Source organism: Neltuma alba, unplaced genomic scaffold (assembly GCF_004799145.2).
Source record: "Neltuma alba isolate B1F8T4 unplaced genomic scaffold, ASM479914v2 tig00010374_pilon, whole genome shotgun sequence".
Lineage (NCBI taxonomy): Eukaryota > Viridiplantae > Streptophyta > Magnoliopsida > Fabales > Fabaceae > Neltuma > Neltuma alba.
In genome coordinates, this window is record NW_021635279.1 from 120,113 (window position 1) to 143,940 (window position 23,828).

General features: G+C 33.0%; 1 protein-coding gene and 1 long non-coding RNA gene across 3 annotated transcripts; one reads left to right on the plus strand and one right to left on the minus strand.

Annotated features, from left to right (window-relative positions):
* Nucleotides 1-5,824: 5,824 nt before the first annotated feature.
* On the minus strand, nucleotides 5,825-7,343 carry LOC114756182 (uncharacterized). The gene is made up of 4 exons (XR_003741416.1): nucleotides 7,289-7,343; nucleotides 7,055-7,116; nucleotides 6,439-6,593; nucleotides 5,825-6,017 (listed from the first exon to the last, which is right to left on the minus strand). It is a non-coding gene; the product is annotated as an uncharacterized LOC114756182 (long non-coding RNA).
* Nucleotides 7,344-7,646: 303 nt separating this feature from the next.
* Nucleotides 7,647-12,300, plus strand: LOC114756180 (serine hydroxymethyltransferase 7). Of its 2 annotated transcripts, none has more exons than XM_028945094.1 (4): nucleotides 7,647-9,054; nucleotides 10,592-10,997; nucleotides 11,630-11,731; nucleotides 11,827-12,300. In XM_028945094.1, exons 1-4 carry the CDS (start codon nucleotides 8,017-8,019, stop codon nucleotides 12,048-12,050), a joined length of 1,770 nt encoding a protein of 589 aa, XP_028800927.1. In that variant the 5' UTR covers nucleotides 7,647-8,016; the 3' UTR covers nucleotides 12,051-12,300. The 2 variants fall into 2 exon arrangements, with proteins under 2 accessions (XP_028800927.1, XP_028800928.1); XM_028945095.1 differs by lacking the exon at nucleotides 11,827-12,300 and adding an exon at nucleotides 11,269-11,325 and having other exon boundaries at nucleotides 11,630-11,712.
* The last annotated feature ends 11,528 nt before the right edge of the window (nucleotides 12,301-23,828 follow it).

Sequence of the window (23,828 nt, forward strand, 5' to 3'; positions counted from 1 at the left end):
AAATCTATTAAAAGAGTGTTTAGTATAAGAGATTGCTTGTTATATAGAATTAGCCAGACCCATATATTCCACAATCCCACCTTTATAAGTTTACTTAATCCCATATAACAAGCAATCTTTTATACTAAACACTCTTTTAATAGATTTTCTCAATTCCAATATCTATTCCTAATTTTCAACGCTTCATACTAAACAGGATCTTAAAGTCTCATTTAGTATGAAACATTGAGAATAAAAAGTAAGGATTGGGATCGATATTGAAAAAAATCATTAAAAAATATTTAATATGAGGGATTACTCATTACATATGATTAGATAAACTCATGTAGGTAGGATTAAGGAATACCACCTATTTGCCTAATCCTAAATAACAAGTAATCTTTCATACTAAATACTCTTAAAATTAATTTTCTTAATTTCAATCCTAATCCTTATCCTTTATTTTTAATAGAGCTAAATGTAGTTACGTGTCCTATTAATTAGTTGTATTAAGCCAAATGTAACAAAATTATATGCTGCTCGTATTGGTCTGGGCTTTATTTCCACTTACTCGTGCGTCATAACCATGCATGGTCATAATGAGTAGTTATGTTCTTTGTATGCTTGGGTTCATAATGTATAGTTATTTTCTTCTACAACAGCCAAACCGTTTCTTAGCTTCACATTACACGAGATATGGAATGTAGTGTCTATCCCTTGTCCTTGTATCAACAGTGAGTGAATTGATCTGGATTAATTTTTATCCTTCAACTTTTGTGAATTATTACTTGACTGTATTGCTTTTAGATATTTTGCCAAATTTCTTACTCCTCTGATCCTAAATATAAGACTCATGTTTTATATTCACGATCAGATTATAAGTAAATTGTTATTTTTAACCATATATTAAGAGAAGCTAACCGTGCATCAATACTTTAGCTTGTCAAGCTTTATCATTGTGGATATTTCCATTGCAGGGTATAGAATCATTCTCTTTAAAAGTTTTGGTCCAAACCTTTCAGTAGCTAACTAGTTTTTGTGTGTTTTCCGCTGTTTCTTATTAAAGTAGTTGTGAGAATTTGTTAATAGGCTTAGAAATAATTTTTCACTGTACATGCTGCTCTGGGAAAGATATTGGGAAAAAAATTGAGTGCGTGCAAACTAAATCATGTGAGCCCCTTTTGTTTTCTAATTTCTATTATGTTATATCACCATTACAGAGAATCCATTCAGATAGTTGTATTTAAAACAAAAAGGGAACCCTTTCAGCTCTCCTACAGGACACATTGAAAAGAGAGATGGTTTGCCAGTTTTTGCCAAACCACTTTGGCTTCTTGCTTTGGTTTTATAGTTACATTCCATGCCTTTTCCCTCACTGGTCTCCATCATGTTTTGGTTTGCATTGTGTAGTTATTTTCTTTTGAGTAGGAGCCAAAGCGCTTGTTGGCTTCCCCTCTTCAAATCCAAACAATAATCATCTTCAATCCAAGACTATATGAGATATCAAATGCGTGTGCCAATTCAAATCAAGTTTTGTCCTTTGCTATGGAAAATTGTGCAAATCCTCTTCATAAGGATGATTCATTGTCTCTCATCTTTCCTTGCTTGTGTATCAAATGAGCAATGAAGCATATTATTCAATATTCATGATTCATGAAAAGTATGATTTGTAATATAGTTTTTGTATTATATATATATAGTCATAGATGGATTTTTTCTTCATTTGTTACCAATACAAAAATCATTTTTTATATGATTATCTGATATGCAGTATTATTGGATCAGATTTGAGTATTATAAAGTCCAATTAGTAGTTTGTCTTGTGATATCCCATTTTTTAATTCATATGACTTAATGATATTACAATATGATATCATTGAATAGACTAGGGTTTAGAAAAGCCATTTAAAGTTATAAACACTTAGGAGTGAGAAAAAAGCATCATAGGATGTGGAATTTGGGGGAGAAATTATAGCTTTTGTGCAAAAAAGGCCTATGTCTATTGAAGGACATAGTTCCTATATGTTGTTTGCTTTGTTCAATTTGAATGGGCTCCTATCACGAAAATCAAAGGAAAGAAAGAACTTTAGTACGGAGGTGAGGTAATTGGGACTCCATTGGGATTTGAATTTCACACATTCGGAAGTATTTTCAAGCATCAAATCACTCGTGTTTCAATCACGATTTCTACCATCCTGACCATAAGTTGTTGGAGTCTTGGAGATTGGTATGCTAGGATTTTGAATTTAATTAAAATGTCCTAATAGAAGTTATCTAACTGTTTAATTAGTTTAGTTTCACCCTATCGGGTGATTTGAACGATTTTGAGAAGGATTTGATGAAAAATGGGAGTTTACATGAGATACAATGATTATACTAATTGATTATGAATTAGATGCTTTAAATGAATCTAAGGTGATTGAAGATCAATAGGCCTTGAAGATTATCATGATTCACATACCAGGTATGTTTGAGTCAAATTCTAAGGTTCTGTTTGGTATGAAATATCGAGAATGAGAGGTGAGGATCGAAATTGAGATTATGAAAAACTATTAAAAAAAATATTTAGGGGGGTGTTTGGATAAAACCAAACCAATGTTTGGATAATAACTTCTGGAGAATAGATTTTTGAGAAAATAGATTTTGTGAAGAATAAATTTTGATAAAGTGAGAGTGTTTGGATAGCTGTTATCAGAAGCATTTTTTTTATATGTGCTAATTACTAAAAATGATATAAATTAATATGATAATTACATAAAAGATGGATTTTATAATATATTTTAATTTGAAGAGATAAAATTGTTAATAATATATTTTTTACCAACATAATTAATGATATATAAGACAATGTAATTAATAAATAATTAATATTTGTATATATGTTTATAAAATATAAGATTAAATATGTTCATAAAAAAATAATTGAGGGGTATTAAAGTCATATTATCGTTGAGATATATTCTGACAGGTATAATCAAACTCTCCAATTTGAGCCAGAGGCGGAATGGATTCACTTTTTCTGAAACCATGGTTTTGAATCCAAAACCATGGTTTTGGCCCCAAACCATGGTTTTGAATCCAAAACCATGGTTTTGGCCCCAAACCATGGTTTGTTAATTTTACCCCCTGTTTGGCAACTTTTTTACCCAAACCATGGTTTGGGATGTTACCCAAACATGCCCTAGTATAAGTAATTGCTTGTTACATGAGATTAGCCAAACCCATTGAGACGGAATTGGAAAATACCACTGCCTATATGAGTTGGTCCAATACTATATAACAAGTAATCTCTCATGTTAAATACTCTTTTAATATTTTTTTTAATCTCAATCACAGTCTTTACCTCTTATTTTTAATATTTCGTATGATATGAGACCTAAATGATGAATTTGGAGATGTTGATGGATTGGTGGAATTTCAAATGAATTAGTTAAATTGTTTAGTTTCCAATATAAATTATTAAAATGAAGGATAATATTAGAAAATTAACTTATACACAAATAACTAATTTAACTAATTTTTTTAATTTTTGATCAAAATTAATTTTCATAATGAATTAGTTATTTAGTTTCTACATCAATATTAGATAGGGTAGAATATTGTGATTATTATATTAAATTATACTCTCTTTTATCTTAAATGTAAAAATTGAAAGTTTATTTTGATCATCAATTTTTTTTCAAACTATCCTTATTAAATTTTTTCCCAACAAACTATCCTTATTAATTATCAATATGGGCAATTATTAAAGGGCACATTTGACCAAACATTGTCAAATATATGAATTTTTGGGCCACAAATAAAAGAATAAGAGAAAAAAAAAACCATCAATGGCCATTGGCCAATTCATTTGCCGGTTTGCGTCAGGCCAGCAAGCAGCCACAATATTACGGATCCGGATGTTCTCAGCGGCCATTTTCTCCCTTTCCCTCAGAAGCTTAATATCCTACCCGTCCAGTTGATCTGACGGCCTGCATGAAGACATCTCATGAAGCTTTTTAGAATCGCATCCGAACCATCCATCTTGATATAATCTGGTCGTTCATTTACGTTGTGTTTGACTTGACGGAGGAAAAGGGAGGAGAGGAATTTTAATCAAGAAAAGGGAAGATGAGAAAAGGAAAGGATAGCTACAAACGGGACTGGAGGGAGGGGAAAGGAAGAGGAGGGATTTTAATGATCTCTTATTTGGATTGATTAGAGGGGAGGGAATAGAGCAATTTTAATAATACCTTATTTTGTTCTAATAAAAAATTAACTATTTTAACCTCATAAAATTTAAATGAATTTTCTCACTTTTTTATTTTATTAAGATATAACTGTATATATAATGCAATTTACCAATTTTAAATTACAAGATACAGTTACACACTTATTAGATATCCAGATAAAAACTCATGAGTGATAGATTTCAATCAGAGAAAAACTTTCAAGGTGAAAGAAAAGACCGATGGCCTCTTGGAATTAGAAGAAGAGGGAAAAAAAAGTTTACAAATGCTCTCTAATTTTAAAGACAATTATCTCAACAACCTCTTGATAGATATTCAAAAGAACTGTCTTATGTAGAAATGTTTATGACTGATTAGGAGTTAAAAAATAGAAAGGGTATATAAGGAATTAACATATTATCTTTCATCTCCCTTTCAAAAAACCTCACTTTTAGAAGAGAGACTAGAAGGGAAGAGAAGGAGAAAAGAGTCCATCCCCGCTTTAAAAAATATTTTAACCAAGCTCCTCTCTCCTTCTAAAAAATTATACTAGCCAAACAAGAAGAGGGGAGCAACTTCCCTTTCCTACCCTTCGAAAATTCTGTACCAAACATAGTGTTAACTGTGTATTCTGCGAAATCCCTTCAGGGTTCAGAGGGCCATTTTTCGTCGAAGTTCCACCCCCGGGCAATGCAGACAGGAAGCTCTGTCGTCCAGTCACCCATCGTTGGAAAATATGAGAGAATCTCCATAGCTTTGCTGAAAGTAGTTTATTCAGGTATCTACATTACACCTCTTCCTCCATATCTTTCCCCTTCTTTTCCATCTCTCTCTTCCTCATTCTTGACGGCTTGAATACCCGAGTAAGTAGAGGTTCTTTCCAGAAAATTAGCAATGTTATTGCATTTAAATTAGAATCTTTTGTATGCTACTATTAAAATCTAAGATGACCTGTGCTGCTATGGGCGTATACGCTAAGCAATTGTGCTAAGATTCTTTAAAGCATAATTTTTGTTCTAATTTTCACAGTTTCTTTTTGGTTTGCATCGTATGATAATTTCATGGAACTATTGTATTCTTCATTTATTTCCCCCCATGATAAGCCATGCTGGTTTTGTATTGGAGAACTAATATTCTAAACGAAGTTTGCAAAATTCCAATGATGTGGATGGGTTGAAATTATTTGGCTGGATTAGCATTATTTCATTGCTTTACTGTTTCCCGTGGATATTTCTATATTTATTGAATCAAGTTATTTGGCACTTTGTTGGATATCTTCTATCTCTTTCATGATTGTTTTGGAAAATGGAGAGAAGATGCGCAGTGCTCAATCAAAAGCATGATAGCAGAGCAAATTAGTCAAGGATTGTTTAATTTCTTCCTCTATAAATATGGAATGAGATTTATCTAGCTAATAAATAGCATTGTACAGCCTGATTTAACAAAAAAGGTTCAGCTTATGATAACTCATAGAGTTTAAATCTATTTGAGAACAATAAGATGCCCGTGAAGTAACAAATAAAGATTCTATATATATTTTTCAAACTCTTTGCCTGTACCAGCAATACATGAAACATGGCTCGAGAGCAAACTACATATACACGAGACAGTTTTGTTGTATGAAATATATGGCATTACAACTTTTTTATGACCACATACTAACATCTACATTGCTCTTCTTTAATTTCTTCCTTCTTGTTTGGTGAAGGTGCATCTTCAATAACAACTTCAACAATGTCTAATCAATTCCTAGCAGGTGAAGGTCCAGAAGGTCCATCTTCTATAGCCTCAACAATATTTAGTCAACATGAGAGATAATGTAGCTACCACCTGTAATAACAATTCAAATTCCAGCACTTCAGTCATTCAATCCACCGAGTTGTATTTTGTATGACATGACAGCAACTTGTATTTTCTTTCATAGGACAACAAATTCTGTTTTGTCCATTATGACAGCTAGTTCAACACGTGTCAAGTTCTATTTCATTAAATACGGAAGAGAAAGCTATGTTTTGTTCCATTGGTCATTTCCAGAGGTAGCTTTTCCAGCAAACTTGGTCTCCTAATTTGTTTAGGAGATGTGTAAATCATTATTATTTGGAATCAATCTATCTATAGTAATGTAACTTTGTCCGGTGACAATATCACAAAAGCTCTCATGGCGGAACACCCTATGGTCTAAATAAAGATTTACTCTGCAACTCTTAAAAGAACTTAAAAAAGCAATAAGCAATAAAAAATTCAGACTCACTCCTCTCCAACATCTCTGAGTATGTTGGTTAACTGGCTTGCAATTCCTAGTCTCTTCGATCATATCTTTAAATGACTGCATAAACCAGAACAGAAGGTATTGAAGGTGCACAAAATTTGTGGAAGCCAAAGTTGTGGATGGATGATTATTGTTATCTGTAGATTACATTCACTGCCAATATATTGACTCTAACTGATTGTACGTAGAAAACCGGAGAAAATCATGATACGCCAACTAACAACTCAACTAGAAGGTCAGAATAACATCTCATTTGATTTTGTTGAAAAACAGAGAAATCATGGAACTGCGGGAGTATAGAGAGATACAAACAAAACCAGAAGATCTCCTTCCACCAAAATGATAAAAGAAAAATGGATAATTCACCAACATAATTTTTCCATCTAAACTAAAAGTGACAACTTCGCTCATCTTAAGATCGAGACAAACTTGCGAACGTAATAGTTGCAACAAAAAGAAAAATGCAGATTTCCAGAAGTTTGCAAGCTATTCCCAAACCAAACTTGCTAAAGATACATTCCGACTAAAGGTGCATATGAAAATAATCAGTCGGAAATTTAAAAAAAAAATTGTAAATCAGAGGGATGAAAAAATTTACTGTCTTCAGGCCCGTGGAGATGCACATAAAACTCCTACATGCCATCATTAATCATCTCCACCCTGTAATCGCTCATCCTCCGGATTTAATTGATCCAACCAAAAAAATTCGAACAAGAACTTCAAATTAATCAAATGGAAAGGGGAAAAGGAAGAACAAGAAAAAGCATAGTTCAACAAGGGATGGAGGAATAGTTGCGGCAAAGATATGGAGGAAGAGTTGTAATGAAGACACCAGACCAAATAAGCTACTCTCAACAAATTCTCTCATAGTGCCCGACCATGGGTGACGACAGAGCCCCTGTTTGCACCGCCGATGGGCAGGGAACTTCACGAGAAACGGGAGTGTATTCGTGAAAGAAAGCTATAGGGATTTGGCAGAATATGAAATTGAATGAGCGGCCAGGATCATAACAAGACGAATGGCTTAGATGTGATTTTGAATGCTTTATGACGTGTCTCTTGGTGAGAGTTCGGATGAAATGGACGGTCAAGAATTGGAGATTCTAAGAGATGGGGAGAAAATGGCCGCTGAGAGGATCTGTTCCCCAATGTTACAAACCAACAATGTCCAGGTGCATTCCTCGTCAATCCCACGCCAAGCACAAAGCCTCGCGCTCATTTTCATTTCATTCTTCATCAATCTCATGATATCTTCCATCACCATGTTCTTCCACTGAACATCAAAGATTAGGGTTTGGATCCCCTCGTTCCCCCACTTTGTGTTATATTTTCAATGATGCGGTTTCGTTGCTACATCGAGTCCATTTACAAGCACTGTCACTGCACTTTCTTCAACTCTCCTTGTCGTTGTATCTGTTGCTGTTACTGTTGTGCTTAGGAGATATTGTGGTTGTCGTCGCATTTACTTGTACATATAAGTTTTGTTTCATCAATCAGAGAAGAATTTCACTATTTGTGCATATAATTTTTGTCGTCGGATCGGTTTTGTTTTGGTTTTTGATGGACATATCCCGTCCTCAGTCAAATTTGTCCCTTGGCTTTTCTTCTCACGCTTCGCCATCTCAACGGACCCAGATAGCTGACGACTCCATCCCTCTTCAGCTCGACTCAAGCTTCCGCGATCCCACGCAGCCAGTACCTCCGGTTCCACTTCAGTTGTTGGAGCCGCTGGCGGATAATCACAAAGCGGAGAATGGGACCTCGGCGGTAGATTCGGATGAAGACGAAGATAGGGAGGTAAAAGAGTTTCGTATCCTTGGGCATTCGATGTGCTTGAAGAGGCGAAGAGATAGCGAATCATCATCGTCGTCTTCCAGTTCTTCCAAGTGGGGTTCGTTGGACCCCAATCTTGAGGCGCGGAGAGGGGCTGTTCGATCATGGGGTAATCAAACTCTACGAGCTGCGGACCCTGATATTTATGAGATAATGGAGAAGGAGAAGGAAAGGCAGTATAAAGGGATTGAATTGATAGCTTCGGAGAATTTTGTGTGTCGAGCTGTGGTGGAAGCACTAGGGAGCCATTTGACGAATAAATATTCAGAGGGAATGGCGGGTGCACGATATTATGGAGGGAATCAATATATTGATGAGATTGAAATGCTCTGTTGTGAACGCGCATTGGCAGCATTCAATCTGGACCCTAAAAGTTGGGGCGTAAATGTGCAACCTTATTCATGCACCTCTGCGAACTTTGCTGTATACACGGGATTGTTGTTGCCTGGTGATCGTATCATGGGGTTGGATACACCTTCTGGCGGGAACACTAGTCATGGGTACTGTACTCCGAACGGGAAGAAAGTTTCTGGGGCGTCAATATTCTTTGAGAGTTTTCCATATAAGGTGAATCCTCAAACGGGTTATATAGATTTTGATAAACTAGAGGAAAAGGCGCTTGATTTTCGTCCTAAGATACTTATTTGTGGTGGGAGCTCATATCCTCGAGAGTGGGATTATGCCAGGTTTAGGAATATTGCAGATAAATGTGGAGCCGTGTTAATGTGCGATATGGCCCAGATCAGTGGACTTGTTGCAGCTAAGGTGTGAATTGCTTACTCCTGGTGGTTTAATATTGCATTAATGGCTGTACTTTGCTCTTGGTTACTCTGGAAAGCTCATTCTGTGTCTCCTCTTTGTCTGCATCATAGCATCACGGTAGTGGCAGCTCGCATTGTTGGCTCTGCCACACTGGTTGTGGTTCATGGTTACACTTTTTAGCCATTTGCTCTTCCACCTGTCCCCATTTTATGAACGGCAAACACTGCAGAGTTTGCAGAAGAAGTTATCCTAATGCACCACTACGCTTTTATTGTTGTGCCTCCACTCTTGGATTGGCTGGAATTTATAACTGAATTTAATGATAAATGAAATAGAAAGTTAATTAGTGGAAAACAGAGGATATAAAATCAATGAAGTAGAAAGTTAATTAGTGGAAAACAGGGGATATAAAGACCCAAGTGCCAACAACCCACAAAGAAGAGTAGCATGAGCGCAAAAGAGGCCTTCAATCCTGGTTCAATCCTATTCAGGATGCTCTTTGGATGTTTGAGCATCCCACTCTATACAAAGCCAGCTAAGGACGACATGCATAGCATGCTCCATAATTGAACTATATCCTTCTTACAGTCAAAATCTTTCTAGTTCAATCGGTGGAAACTGCTCCATGTTTTTGAGGGTATGCCAACGCTTACCAAAAATGTGGAAAAAGCCTACATAGAATGCAACTTACTGCCTGATGCTGTTTAACTTTTAGTCTCTCTAAGAATGTCAAGTTTGAAAAGAAGTCCATGCTAAATACGGTTACAGAATTTAGACAAAGGCAATCAGCTTGCAAATTAGTAATATTAATTTGATTACTTTGATATACAATTTACATGTCACTGGTCTCTGCATGCAATTTTTGTCATTTGCTTCTGTTTTCTTGTGCTTTTGTCTGAGTTTCTACATTGGCAATTTAAGTGTGTGAGCTACATAATAAGCCATGCTACTATGGAATTCAGCATGATATTCAATACAGGTTAGTGTCTTTTTAATGAGAAAAAAATGCTTCATCAGAGTTAAGCAACATTACGAATGATGATGAAAATAAATCTTTGTGAAAGAAATTTACATGATAAAACAGAAGAGTCTCTCTTGAAATTTGAGAACCATCTGTATCCCGAATTATAAAAAGATTGTGGCAGATTCAGAATTAGGCATAACTTAAGTACCAGTTATTAACATTTTGGATTTAGTTTTATTAAATTGCATCAATGTAGAATGCTTCATTATTATGATATACAATCAAAATGTTGGAATAAATTTAGATTCTGGAGTATCAGATTTCTATAATCTATTGACATAATGTTATTGAATCCAGAGGTTTTGAGTACTTGCTGCTTGATATAGATTTTAGTGTTCAACATTTAAACTGATTTGAGGTATATTTCTATTTAAAGCAAACTTCCTGGGTATTTATATTCTAAACTTAAGGATACAGCTTGTCTAATTCCATTTTTGTCTTGTACTATTAACTAGTAGTTTGTGCACTTTCAAAATTGAAGAGACACTTACCAGTTTGGTTTTGTTGTCTTTTCAGGAATGCGTGAATCCGTTTGACTATTGTGATATTGTTACTTCAACAACTCACAAAAGTCTTCGTGGTCCTAGGGGAGGTATAATTTTTTATAGGAAGGGTGCAAAAGCAAGGAAGAGAGGGATACTTCTAAGTCAGGGATATGAGAGTGAACAATATGACCTTGAAGAAAAGATAAACTTTGCTGTTTTCCCATCCTTGCAAGGGGGGCCATACAATAACCATATTGCTGCTCTTGCCATAGCTTTAAAACAAGTGGCTTCTCCTGAGTACAAGGCCTACATGCAGCAGGTGAAGAAGAATGCCCAAGCTTTAGCATCTGCTTTATTAAGAAGAAAATGCCGCCTAGTAACAGGGGGTACAGACAATCATCTAGTACTTTGGGATCTAAGGCCTTTAGGATTGACAGGTATATTATATGAGTGTCGCATACAGATCTTTTTAGAATATTTTGCAAGTTGCGTAAATGTTTATTAAGTCTATGCATGCAAGTTATCTGCACTTAATTTTTTGGCCCCTCATGTACTTGTGTTACAACTTCTGATCGGCAAGATTCCAACATGGAAGAAGTAGGCTGATCCAGAAAAGCATCCTTTTGCCTTTAATGCTTGGTAGGAGCTTATTTAATACTGCAGCTATTCAAGGTTTGTGACTTTGATTTTGTTTATCTGTTATTGAAGACTTTCACAAATGGGACTGGGCCACTGTTGGGCAGTGACTTGATGTTTAAGTGCAAGGTCCGCTTTATCTTGAATATGCATCAAAATGTTCTACGTCATCTTACATGAAGGCATCTCATAAATACAACAATACATGTATCAATACATTCAGGATATCCTCATGCATATGGCATTTTGTTGTAGCTGTAAATCTTATTATAGCTATTCAGCGGAATGCCTTGTTCTCATAGGGGGCTTTTTTTTGTCCATTTTGTTGGTTGCTTCTTTCTGTATGATTTAATTGTGACAAATAGTTAATTTGAAAATTTTGTTTGTTTATAAACTGGGATAAGATCTGAGTATCATTTATTTATCTTTGCAGGTAAATTTTATGAGAAGATATGCGAGATGTGTCATATTACTTTGAATAAAATTGCTATCTTTGGTGATAACGGAACTATAACTCCTGGAGGTGTAAGGATAGGTGTGTGATGATTTATTACATTAAAATTGTTTAGCCTTCTTTTATGCTTGGTGTATTGACTGTACATTCTTATAGCTTTATGGCATCTTACTCAGGTACACCTGCCATGACTTCAAGAGGGTGTCTGGAGACTGACTTTGAAACAATTACTGAATTTCTTTATAGAGCAGCACTAATTGCAAATGTAGTGCAAAGAGATTATGGGAAATTGCAGAAGGTTGTTTTGAAAGGTCTTGAGAGCCACAAGGACATTGTTGAGCTCCGAGCACGGGTTGAGGCCTTTGCAGCTCAATTTGCAATGCCAGGTTTTGACATTTGAACATGGGAACACAGGGGCTTTTTGTGCATATGGTGGAGAGCTCATTGGCATCTTAGGCTGTTCTCAGGTCTATGCAGGTTATGATGCATAACAATGTGGGACAGACAGTACGCTGAACTGTGTACTACTGTTGAGGATTCTTCCAATAATCAAGCGTCTTGTCACCTTGGAGGAACCTTGTCTGCTGATAGCACTTGCAGCATATTGACTATTTCAAATGTTGGGAAAGGGCTTTTGACCAACCGCTCCTAGTCCAGAATAAGTTGGTACTGCAAGGTTAGATGCCTTGAATTTCTCCCTGGTGTTTGATGCCGAAATCTACGTTATCTATCCTGTCATACCTTCTCAACCTTGTCATCTTAATGGATAATTTTATTGTCAATTTTATCAGCTTACCATTTTTTACGTTGTTTAAGTTGTCAAATACACAGAGAAATGTGGAAATACGTGATAGTTTTGACTTCTCTTTTTCATAGGTCAGTTGACCTCTTTTTGTTTTGCACAATTTACATAAGTCAATTAATCTTCTTATGAATAAAGCTCTAATTGTTTTATGCTCGTTGGGAATAAAATAATTCCGCTTTTTGAAGGTGCGTTTTCAGATTCATGTTGGCTTTGTTGTGAAGTGGGCTGGACTGAATCGCCAGGAGGGAAGTAATTTGGTAAACTTTATTGTGTCACCTTTCTGGGGCAGTGGAGATTACTCCTTATATTAAAAACTAAACAATTTGCCTATTTGATCCTTTTTTTTTTTACTTTTGAACCCCGCAGTTTCTAGGATTGGTTCTAGCAATCCATATCCCTAGTCTTGGTTTGGAGAAAGATTATTTTACATCTTTTATTTTAAAGAATTGGGATTCTTGTTTAGGAAAAGGCAATGAGTCTGACTCCAAAAACCTTTTGTGGATGGGTAGTACAAACTGATCAATTTGACTTTTTTATTCGGTTTTTTTTTCCTTGGTGTGTGTGTGTGTGGGGTATCCTATGACGGGGGACCATGTGCGCCTGAGGTAAAAAACCGGGGTATGCGAGAAATATATTGGAACTGGTATATCCTTCTGAAATGCTGTGATAATGTAGAAATTGCACGAGTCGGGAGTCGGGTGTTCATTGCAACTTCAGCATGAGATGGAAAAATTTTTATTGCACAACTTCTTGTGACTTGTTGTGATTGCCATCAGGCTCTTCGATAACACAAGGATGTGCTTAATATTGTTTTTAAGTGATCAATAATTTTAGTATATAATTATAAAATAAAATAAAAATTATATTTTATGGGAAAATCTAATAATATTGACTCAAATTTTTTCTTTCCCTATTTTTATCAAAAGGAACCATGAAGGAAACAAGGCTTATGAGGTGGGATCCCACCCTCTGAAATCTCTCCTAACTTTGATTTTTTTTTTCTTTAGTCACATTATCATTTCTTGATTCAAAAGGAATTTTTTTCTTTAGTCACATTATCATTTCTTGATTCAAAAGGAACCTCCCATGTTAAAACTTTTAGGAAAAAAGACAGTAAAATACTCTCAAAATTATTAAATGACAAATTAGGATAGGTAAATTTTAAAATTTCAATTCAGACCCTAGGTACTATTTTAGAATTTTCAAATCTTGTAAAATGACAACATTGTCCTTACTGTCGGTGACTACTTTCATGTAGCTATTGACTACTCTATTTTAACTATTGACTACTTTTGTTTTTAAAGTTCCGATGAATATTTTTATATATCTATTGACTACACAAGAGTAGTAAATTGCATTACTATAGTAGTCAATAGCTTAGCAAGAGTAGTCATCAGAATTTAAAAATAAATGTAGTCAATAGCTAAAAAAGAGTAGTTAATACATAAGAAAGAGTAGTCACTGGAGTTCTGCTGACCAGTCACCGAAGTTCCGGTAGCGTGTCATCAGAGTTTAAAAATAAATGTAGTCAATAGCTAAAAGAGAGTAGTCAATATATAAGAAAGAGTAGTCATCGGAACTCCGACAACCGGAGCTCCGGTGGCCAAAATTGCTGATGTGGCAGTATTTAAAAAAAAAGTAAAAAAAAAAAAGTAAAGGCCATTTGTGTAATTTTACAAGATTTAAAAATTCCAAAATAGTACCTGGGGTCTGAATTGGGATTTTGAAATTCAAATACCCTCTTTTGTCATTTAGTAATTTTGGGGGTATTTTAGTGTCTTTTTCCCAAACTTTTAAGAGTTCAATATACCAATAATTTCCAGTCGGAGATTCATCATAAATAGAATTCTTTATAATCATGCATTTCTGTGTTTTGACACAGGACAATGTGATTGAGTTCATTCTTTCTTTACGTTTGTCATCTACCCTCTCTTCAGTCTTTTTCCAAATGCATTCTATGCATTCATTTTTGTGTATTTCCTCAAACCACACTTTGGCAAATAGACAAACTACAAGCTGTCTTGGCCACGAGGTTAGGTGCTGTGTTAGCAGAGGGATGTTCCCATTTCAATGCCGTGACTCTCCATTCTGAGATTTTGCATAGTGAAACCTGCTTGCTTTCTTGAGTGATTTAATTCAGATGCCACAGTTGCACCATTTCAAGCTGCAATTGTGAATTTTGTTTGGAAGGAGCAGCTAGTGATCTTCCTCTGAGAATCACCAATGATGCAAGCAGTTCCTTCGTATTGATTTTGAGAATTGAAAGAATGAGTTGGTTCCACATTGCGATTCTTTATAAATGTCATCCCAAGGCTTGGTAAAGTGTCTGGTCCGCTTTCTTTTCTTTAGTAAAGATACTGAGATTCTGAATTGATTCAAATCTCGGAGTAATTCAGCAGTCTAGGTATTACTGCGTAAAAAGTATTTAAAGGAAATATGGATCACGAACTAACAAAAGAGTAGTTCAATTAATATGAAAAAAAAAGTAAAAAAATTGGGAATAAAATTTTTAACGGGGCTATTTCCCAATTTTCAAAAAAAGAAAGAAAGAAAGGTTTTTCATATGCCGTGGAAATGATCTATTTTCTTGTGTATTGCAAGGAGTTTAAGAAAAAGGTCACGCTATTTCTCACTTGCAGACAGCGAAATTTGCTATGAGACTAATGCTATAAATTTAAACTTTTATAGCATTGGTAGCGTCCAATTGAGGATAAGGTTTTCAATGAAAGCAATGATTCACAAAAGGGAAGTTCAGTGGCTTCCAAATGCCACTATCACCATCGTTTTAGACGCAACTCTTTGTGCAAATTACTCCCTCCGTCTCATATTATAAACAGTAACTACTATCTCCTTCTTATATCTAAATATAAGCAATATTTACAAGTTATTTTAAATTTTTGTTACGAATTCTCTATTTTGCTCTCATTAATTACTTATTTTAATACTACCTCCGGTCCTTAATATAAGATCCTGTTTGAATTTTATGTTAGTCCTAAATATAAGACCCCAATCCATTTTGTCTCTCATATTTACTCAAATTTTTTCCAAAATAGTTCTTCTAATAATTATAGTTTTAATCAACATACTTGATTAGTAAGATATTTTAGAAAAGACAACACCTATTTATTATAAATAACTAACTTAACTTCTTTTCTTAATTTTCTCAAATTAGTCAATTGGCTCTTATAATTAGGACCGGAGGTAGTACTTAATATATTTATTATCTCATTTTTCAAACCATCATCTTTCCATCACATAATATCTCTCTTCTACAATTCTCTTTATTATAATAATTTTTTATTCTCTTTCTTATACTCTCCCCCCCATAAATAAGGGCATTTTAATGAAAGAATTTCTAATTTTTACATATTTATTGTCTTTAACTAATTTTAACTAACATTTTGATCTATGTGATGAGCTCCAATATTGCTTATAATATGAGACGGAGGGGGTATTATTAATATATCATCAATATATACTTATTTGGTCCTATTTATAAGGCACATCCAGTATGTTTCGCATAAACCAAAGAAAACCTTAAATTTAATTAACTCTCATTTAAAATTTAATGACTTTTCAAATTTATCCCTATTTAATATGCATTATACCTCATATAAACAAAGTTAACACAATAATAAATTAGGGATAAAATTGTACATCCATATAAAAAATTTGTTTTAGTGCCCTATAAATAAGACCAAAAAATACCTTTTCTCTCTGCTATATAGATAGGACCAGAGGAGTAATATAAAACTTATAACAAATTGTGTTATTACATGCGGTGTTTAATTTGTGGCATTAGATAATTTGTGGCATTAGACACTTTGAAGGCAGAAAGCAACACAAACCTGGGGATTGTTTGTGTTCGTTTGTGGCACTCACTGGGATTCTCCCAATTAGCCTTCATTTTAAGATATTAATGATGATTAGTTTGCCTATATAATAATATTAGCTCTGGTTCTTAATATAAAAGCTAATTGACTAATTTGAGTAGATTAAGAAAGCTTGTTAAGTTAGTTATTTGTAATAATTAGGTGTTGTCTTTCCTAAAATATTCTTACTAATCATGCATTAGTTAAAACTACTATTTGATTGAATATTAAACATGTACAAGTGTACAATTACTACAAGAATTATTTTAAAAAAAAGATAAATATGATAGATAAAGTGGATTGGGGTCTTATATTTCAAATCAAATTAAAAGTTAAATTAACTCTTATATTAAGAATCGGAAGTAATGTTGCATGTGGGTATCCTTATCACCTTCCACCTTTTAAAGGCGGTAATAAAGGAGAGCATGTTGTTTTATCTTTCGTTGTATCTTTTGATCTGAGTATCGAATTCAGTTTCTTTATTAAAAAATGTTAAAAGAAAAAGAAAAAGAAAATTGTGTTTGGCTTGAATCAATAACAACTAGCAGCGTATTTGGTTTGGAAATTCAAAATCAAACCAAATACACATTATGTTGTTAACTAAGCTTGACACTATTAGTATGGATGCTTCTCACTGAAATTTTCATTTGTTAGTGGTAGTCTCATCCAAGAGAGGGGTGAATTGGGTGAGTTATAAAAATTTATGAAATTAAAACTAAGAACTATCAGAGACAGAGAGTGTGAGTTTAGAAAGATTTCACCGTAGAGAGGAAGACACAGGATTTATACTGGTTCGGTCTCAACCACTTGACCTACGTCCAGTCCTCAGAACACCTTTGAGTATTTCACTATGTTCTAAGATTGATCAGGCTCTTGGTGTAACATACAAATTTTTTTTAAAAAAATATATTTATTAAATTAAATTAAATAATATTTTATTATTATTAAAAACAGCTTTTGGTGGAAAGCTGTGAGCATTTGACAAAAGGAAGAAATTGGGAGGAGTAGCATTTAATGAAAGATGGAAAAAATGGAATAGGGTAGTTGGATGGTGAAAGGAAAATAGAATAAAAGGGAGTGGGGAGACCGAAGAGAGTGAGAGAACGGAAGAGAAAGAGAGTGGGAGAAGAGAAGGAAAGAGTGAGAAGAGCTGCTGAAGGTTAGGACAAGCTTTGAGGATCATTTAGGTACATAAAACTATTTCTTGTTGTCAAATTTTCTTTATGAATATTTCCTATATATTTATAGCTTTATATTATTATTATCATTATAATGTTTAGAGAAAATTTTACTATTTGGGTATAGAGTAAATATAGAGTTTTGACAATATATGACTGTAGAAATTTAAAGATATATTATTAAGGAATTTTAATTGGTTTATTTTTGTTGAATGATTATTTTGAGAATTTTAAACTAAGATTTTAGTTGAAAAATTTGTTATTTAGACTTGTAATATGTTTTTACCGATTAAATCTGAGTTAAATAATTTATTTGAGTTATTTAATATATTATTGAGGTTTTAATTAGTTTAAATATTGAATAAGTTAAAGATATATTTTTGAAATAATTTTTGAAAGCTTGAAAAATTGTAAATTGAGAATTTTGTGAAATTAGATAAAGTTACAGTTTGTTTATAATTTAAAGAAGTTGTTTGGTTTGAGAAAAATTTTAAATGAGATTATAATAAATAATTGAGAATTTTAATATAAAATATTTAGATTTTGGGTAATCAAAATATATTCACTTAAGTTGTTAAATTTAAATAGCCTTTTATGTAAATTATATTTTTCAAAATAATATTACATCTATTATAAATGCCTAGATTTGAGAGAGTTAATATATTTATGTAATTTTGGTTTAGAGGGTAGTCTTAGAATTTTAGAGTAGTTTTGGGGTAGTTCTGAGTTTATATTAATAAATATTTATGTGCAATTTTGCAGACCCTTGAGAATTTTGGAGTAATCCTTGTGTGAATATTTGTAAGCTAAAGAGTATCAAGTAACTCTGAAAAATTTTTCTTGTACATGTGAATTGTGTATGATTATATTGTGGATTTACTAATTATTATATTACTGAAATATAATATTATGATTTTTTGTAAAATAAATGTTTTGGTATGTTACCTGATTTTATTAAGATTTGTTGCTAGTAATTATGATCAATATTTAAATATATTAATAGCTATGAAATTATCATGAGTTACTGTTAAATGGTATATGAATTTTATTGCTATCTTATTTTTAATAATATATTTGAGAATATATTTATGATGTATCATTATTTGCATATGACATGTGTTGTTGGGTTAAGGCTAGAAGGAGATTGCATGGATATAAAATTACCACGTGGTATGCCATCACTCGGTGCACAGTGGATGGCACTTGTAAGGGCCCCTTCTTCCATGTTTTCCTTTGGCCGGGAATTCATTGGAACTATGGGACATGTGACACCTCCCTATTCACAAATGAGGGGAGCCATAGTCCAAGCTTGAGCTCTATATCTTTGGCCGGATATATCTCTAGTATCGGTGAGCTTGGAATAATTCAGTAAAATGGATTAGTTCCTATCGGACTATGTGTTAACTTATGGCTCCAGTCAGCAGTGTAAAGGGTGGATGATGATATAAGGGAGGCAGCATATTGCATTATTTTTGGATATATTGAAAAAAATGAAATTGAATTGAATGTACCAAATCAGTGATTTTTAATATATACATATATATAGACATACAAACAGATTTTTGGTTTATCATATATGGTTTACTTTTATAGGTTAGAGTTTCAGTAGTTACTGAGATGTTTGATTTCACCCCTATATTAACAATTTTCAGGCGAAGAATCTAGTAGGAATCAAGAAAAGGCACCAATGGAGTGAGCCGTGAAGGCTTTTGTGCTCCTCAAGCACATGCTATGTTATATTTTTATTTGCCATGACTATAAGACTTTAATAGTTTATGTTGTTAAGTTATGTTAGAAATGTTTTGAAATTTTGACTTGTTTGCAGTATTAGAAATATTAATGGACTTTTAAATTAAATATTTTATTGCGTATATTGATATAATTATGTGAGGTGTTACACTTGGCGCCTCAGTATAGTAATTGAGACTCTCAATCACTCCCCCTTACTTCCCGTAAGGTTACAAACCCACTCAGGAGTCCACACTCTTGAGTATCACACAAGACGTGATTAATGAAGAGTAAGTAAACTCTGTTATAGAGTGAATAAATGATAATCACTCACGTTCAGTGTTATGGAAGAATAGAGTATTGAATGCAATAGTAAATAATCAACAGAGGGTAGCTCGCATATTCAATCTGTTCATTTAATGCTTCTTCACGCATTTTATAGTTGAGGTCATTTAGTAACTGTTAGATGGAAGAGCTTCTAGCCGTTGAGAGTCCGGTTGCATGTTTTTCCAGTTGCAACGGTTTCCGCCATTAATGCTTCTGACAAGGTAGGTTACAGGCTACTTGGACAACCGTTGGAGAGCCGTTGGGATTTTCTTCGTAATCTGTAAAAATATATTGATCCAATAAGTTTTTCTTTGTAGAGTAAGATCAAAAGTAGAACTGAACAAATGATAAAACAAATAGTCATAGTTTACGGTTAGAATCAATCAGTTGTTAAATGTGTTGGATAATAATTGAACGTGCTTGATCGAAGTGATGTTCGATTACTACTTAATCGATCAGGTTATCGATTATTCTAAGTGAAAGCTTTTGAAACAGATAACTAGGATTATTGATCAAGTGATGGATCAATGGTTTATCAATCAGGTGATCGATAAAAGGAGATAGTGACATCATATTGGTATGCATAGAAAAGGAAGATCGAGGTCACTTTTGGTTTTGAAACTTTTTTTTTTTTGGTGATACGGTTTTGAAACTTTTTAAATAGTGAATTAAGACATTTATGAAGGCTGAGAAAAGCTCGAATGAAATAGATGATACATTTTGAAAAACATTAAGACTAGTTAAAGTTTAAACCGAAATCACCTTATGATCGAACAAGTGATCGAACACTTGTTGATCGATCAGGTTATCGATAAACAAAGTGTTATAGAAATAAATTTTGAATCACTAATTTTCGAACACTTTATCGATAAATAGATTATGGATAACCTTATCGATAAACAATGAGTAAAAGCATATTTAGTGAAAACACAGGCTATGTAAGTTGATCGAATCGGTGATCGATAAAAGGTTGATCGATAATGTTATCGATAAAGAGATTTATTCTTGTAAAACCAAAGAGCTGATTTATCGATCATGTTATGTGAAAACAAGGTAAACAGGAAGTGTGATTATCGATAATATTATCGATAATCTGATTATCGATCCGGTGATCGAAGAGCCACGATCTAACAAAGATATGCTGATTATCGATCATGTGATCGATAATTTTATGATCGATCAAGTGATCGATAAGCCACTGAAGTAAATACCTGCACACAAGGTTATGAGGCAGTGTTCGATCATATTATCGATAAATGGCTGATCGATAATGTGATCGATAAATGGCGACAAAAGCAAAACATAGAATGAGTAAAGCGTATTACCATTTATATGTCTTCTCATCGATAATCTGTTTATCGATCATGTGATCGATAAATTCTTATCAAATTTGTATCCTGATATTCAATCATCTTGATTATCAATCAAGTGATCGATAATCTACTCCAGGCTTTCATACACGACTAAGTTAAGAATGATCGATCAATTGATCGATCAACACATTATCTAACACATTATCGATCAAAGTTTCTGCTGAGTTACTTAATTGTATAGAGATATTATCCAACAGCTTATCGATAAAACCTTGATTGATCAACATATTGAAACACAAATTATTTACGTTGTTATCATCAAAACCTTAATCCTAACATCATTCACATTTCTAAATTAAAGAAAAAATTAGTTCAAGCAACAAGTAAGACTTAACAAAACTTTTAAGTTTGTGCTTATAATAATTCCCTTGCTATAAATTACTATCTCCGATCTTTAATATAGGACCTCGTTTGACTTTTATTTTGGTTCTAAATATAAGACCCCAATTCACTTTGTTTATAATATTTATGCATTTTTTTCAAGATAATCCTTCTAATAATGGTAATTCTAGCCAATACACTTGATTAGTAAGGATATTTTAAGAAAGGCAATACTTATTTATGACAAATAACTAACTCAACTCCTTTCGTTAATCTTCTCAAATTAGTCAACTAGCTCTTATAATTAGGACTGGAGGTAGTATTCTATTATTTTGCTAACCAAGTATAAGATGTTGTTAACCATATGTCTGAGTACATCTAGTCCCTTCAGTTTTGAATTATACATAAGCTAGCCTTGTAAACTTTGAAGTCGGGTAGATAAGTTTCCTACCATACTGTACTCTTTTTGTGAAATAGAAAACAAATTAATCACAGATGAGTTCATTTACATAAATAAAAAAAAGTGTAGATAGTTTATCTTAATGTTTTAAATATTAGAATTCTTTTTCCCATGCCATTATTTTAATGCGATTATATAATATTTTGTCTAACCAAACATGGCCTTTAATGGAGCCGCTGATTGTAACTTTAGTGGCTAAAAGACAAGTGTGTTATTTACAAGCGAATCTTGCAATCCATATTATGGGGATTATGCTTTGACTTTATTGTAGGAAAGCATTTCTTATCTTTACTCCTTGTTATTCTTCACTTTCTTTTTTGTCATTTATGTGTTAGTTTAATATACCATATTCAAGCTTAATATAAATCATTTTCTAAAATGTTCCCATACTGCTGGACATAATTAAAAGTCAGGAGCATCAAATTCTTTTTTTTAAAACAAATATACTTATAATTATTTTGAATAATTAAAAGTTTAGAGGGTAAATAAAAATATGCCACAACCCGAAGTTTAAATACACACATACACCTAACATAGCAGGAGAAATGAAATATGTATGAACATTAATTGAACACCTAAACTACTACCTCCCGTCCTTAATATAAGGCCCTGTTTGACTTTTATTTTGATTTTAAATATAAGACCCCAATCCACTTTATCTCTCATATTTACTCAATTTTTTCCAAGATAGTCCTTCTAATAATTATAGTTATAATCAATACACTTGATTAGTAAGGATATTTTAGGAAAGACAACACCTATTTAGGACAAATAACTAGCTCAACTTACTTCCTTAATCTCCTCAAATTAGTCAACTGACTCTTATAATTAGAACCAGAGGTAGTATGTTTTAAGTATGTGTTTTTGTTTTTCCTTTTTGACCTGAGTTTTAAGTATGTGTTTGGAGTACAGTTTTCTGATTGAATCGGAGTTGAGCCACCATTAAATCGAAATTCAACGTTAGACCAAGAACCAAAACAATTTTTAGGAAACATGACAGTTTTTTGATCTTATAGAAAAATGCTTAAAAATATTTAAAAACCTATAACAAAATAGAAAAAAATGACCCTCTCAAAAAAATTATATATATATTTTCATACCATTTGTAGCTGTATGGTGTTATTTAACAGAAAACTTCATATATTGTAGCGTTATTATGACAGTTAAATTTATTGTGGATTTATTTCTTTTATATATTCATATAATTATTTTTTTATAAAATAAAAATATTGACCCTCTCAAAAAATTATATATATTTGGAAAAATGGCAAATAAAGACTCCCAATATGTGAAATTGTGATTTGGGACCCTCAATTTGAAAAATAGCAAATAAAGACCTTGTCTCATATTACAAATATGAAATCTTGGTGAAATGTCTAAAATACCTCTCGATCAAGTGACAAGTTGACTACGGGAAATGACAGGTTCACTTTAGCGAATGACAATTTCAGTAGACTAAATTACAACTTGGCTGAGAGTATGTCAAATGACAAGTTGACTATGAAAAATGACACGTTCACTTTAGCGAATGACAATTTCAGTAAATCAAATCACAACTTGGCTAAAGGGTATTTCAGACATTTCATCAAGATTTCATATTTGTAATATGGGACTGAGTCTTTATTTTTTATTTTTTAAATTGAGGGTGTCAAATCACAATTTCATATATTGGAGGGTTTTTATTTCCCATTTTCTCTATATATTTTCATACCATTTGTAGCTGTATGGTGTCATTTAACAGAAAACTTCATATATTGTAGTGTTATTATGACAATTAAATTTATCGTCGATTTATTTCTTTTATATATTCATATAATTATTTTGTTTTATAAATTTGTATTTAACTATTATATTATTTGTTAGACTAGTGGTTTCGGCTGATCTTTCTAATTCAAGGCCCATTTGAAGTCATATTTGAAATTACTTATAAGCATATTTCACGTAAAGTGAGATAAAATTTCTCTCATATATTTATCTTGCATTTTGTAAATCACGATTAAAAATTTAATTATAAGCCATTCCAAATGCGCCCTCAATATTATCTAGTCTGACTTTTAAAACATTGATTCAGAATATTAACATCCCGCACACCATGATTACGAATTATCTCCTCA

Excerpts from the sequence above, each read along its gene's own strand:
- LOC114756180 (XM_028945094.1), top strand. The coding sequence starts at position 8,017 with ATGGACATATCCCGTCCTCAGTCAAATTTGTCCCTTGGCTTTTCTTCT. Across the intron at positions 10,998-11,629 it reads AAGGCCTTTAGGATTGACAG|GTAAATTTTATGAGAAGATA; the intron begins GTATATTATATG and ends TTATCTTTGCAG. Across the intron at positions 11,732-11,826 it reads TCCTGGAGGTGTAAGGATAG|GTACACCTGCCATGACTTCA; the intron begins GTGTGTGATGAT and ends CATCTTACTCAG.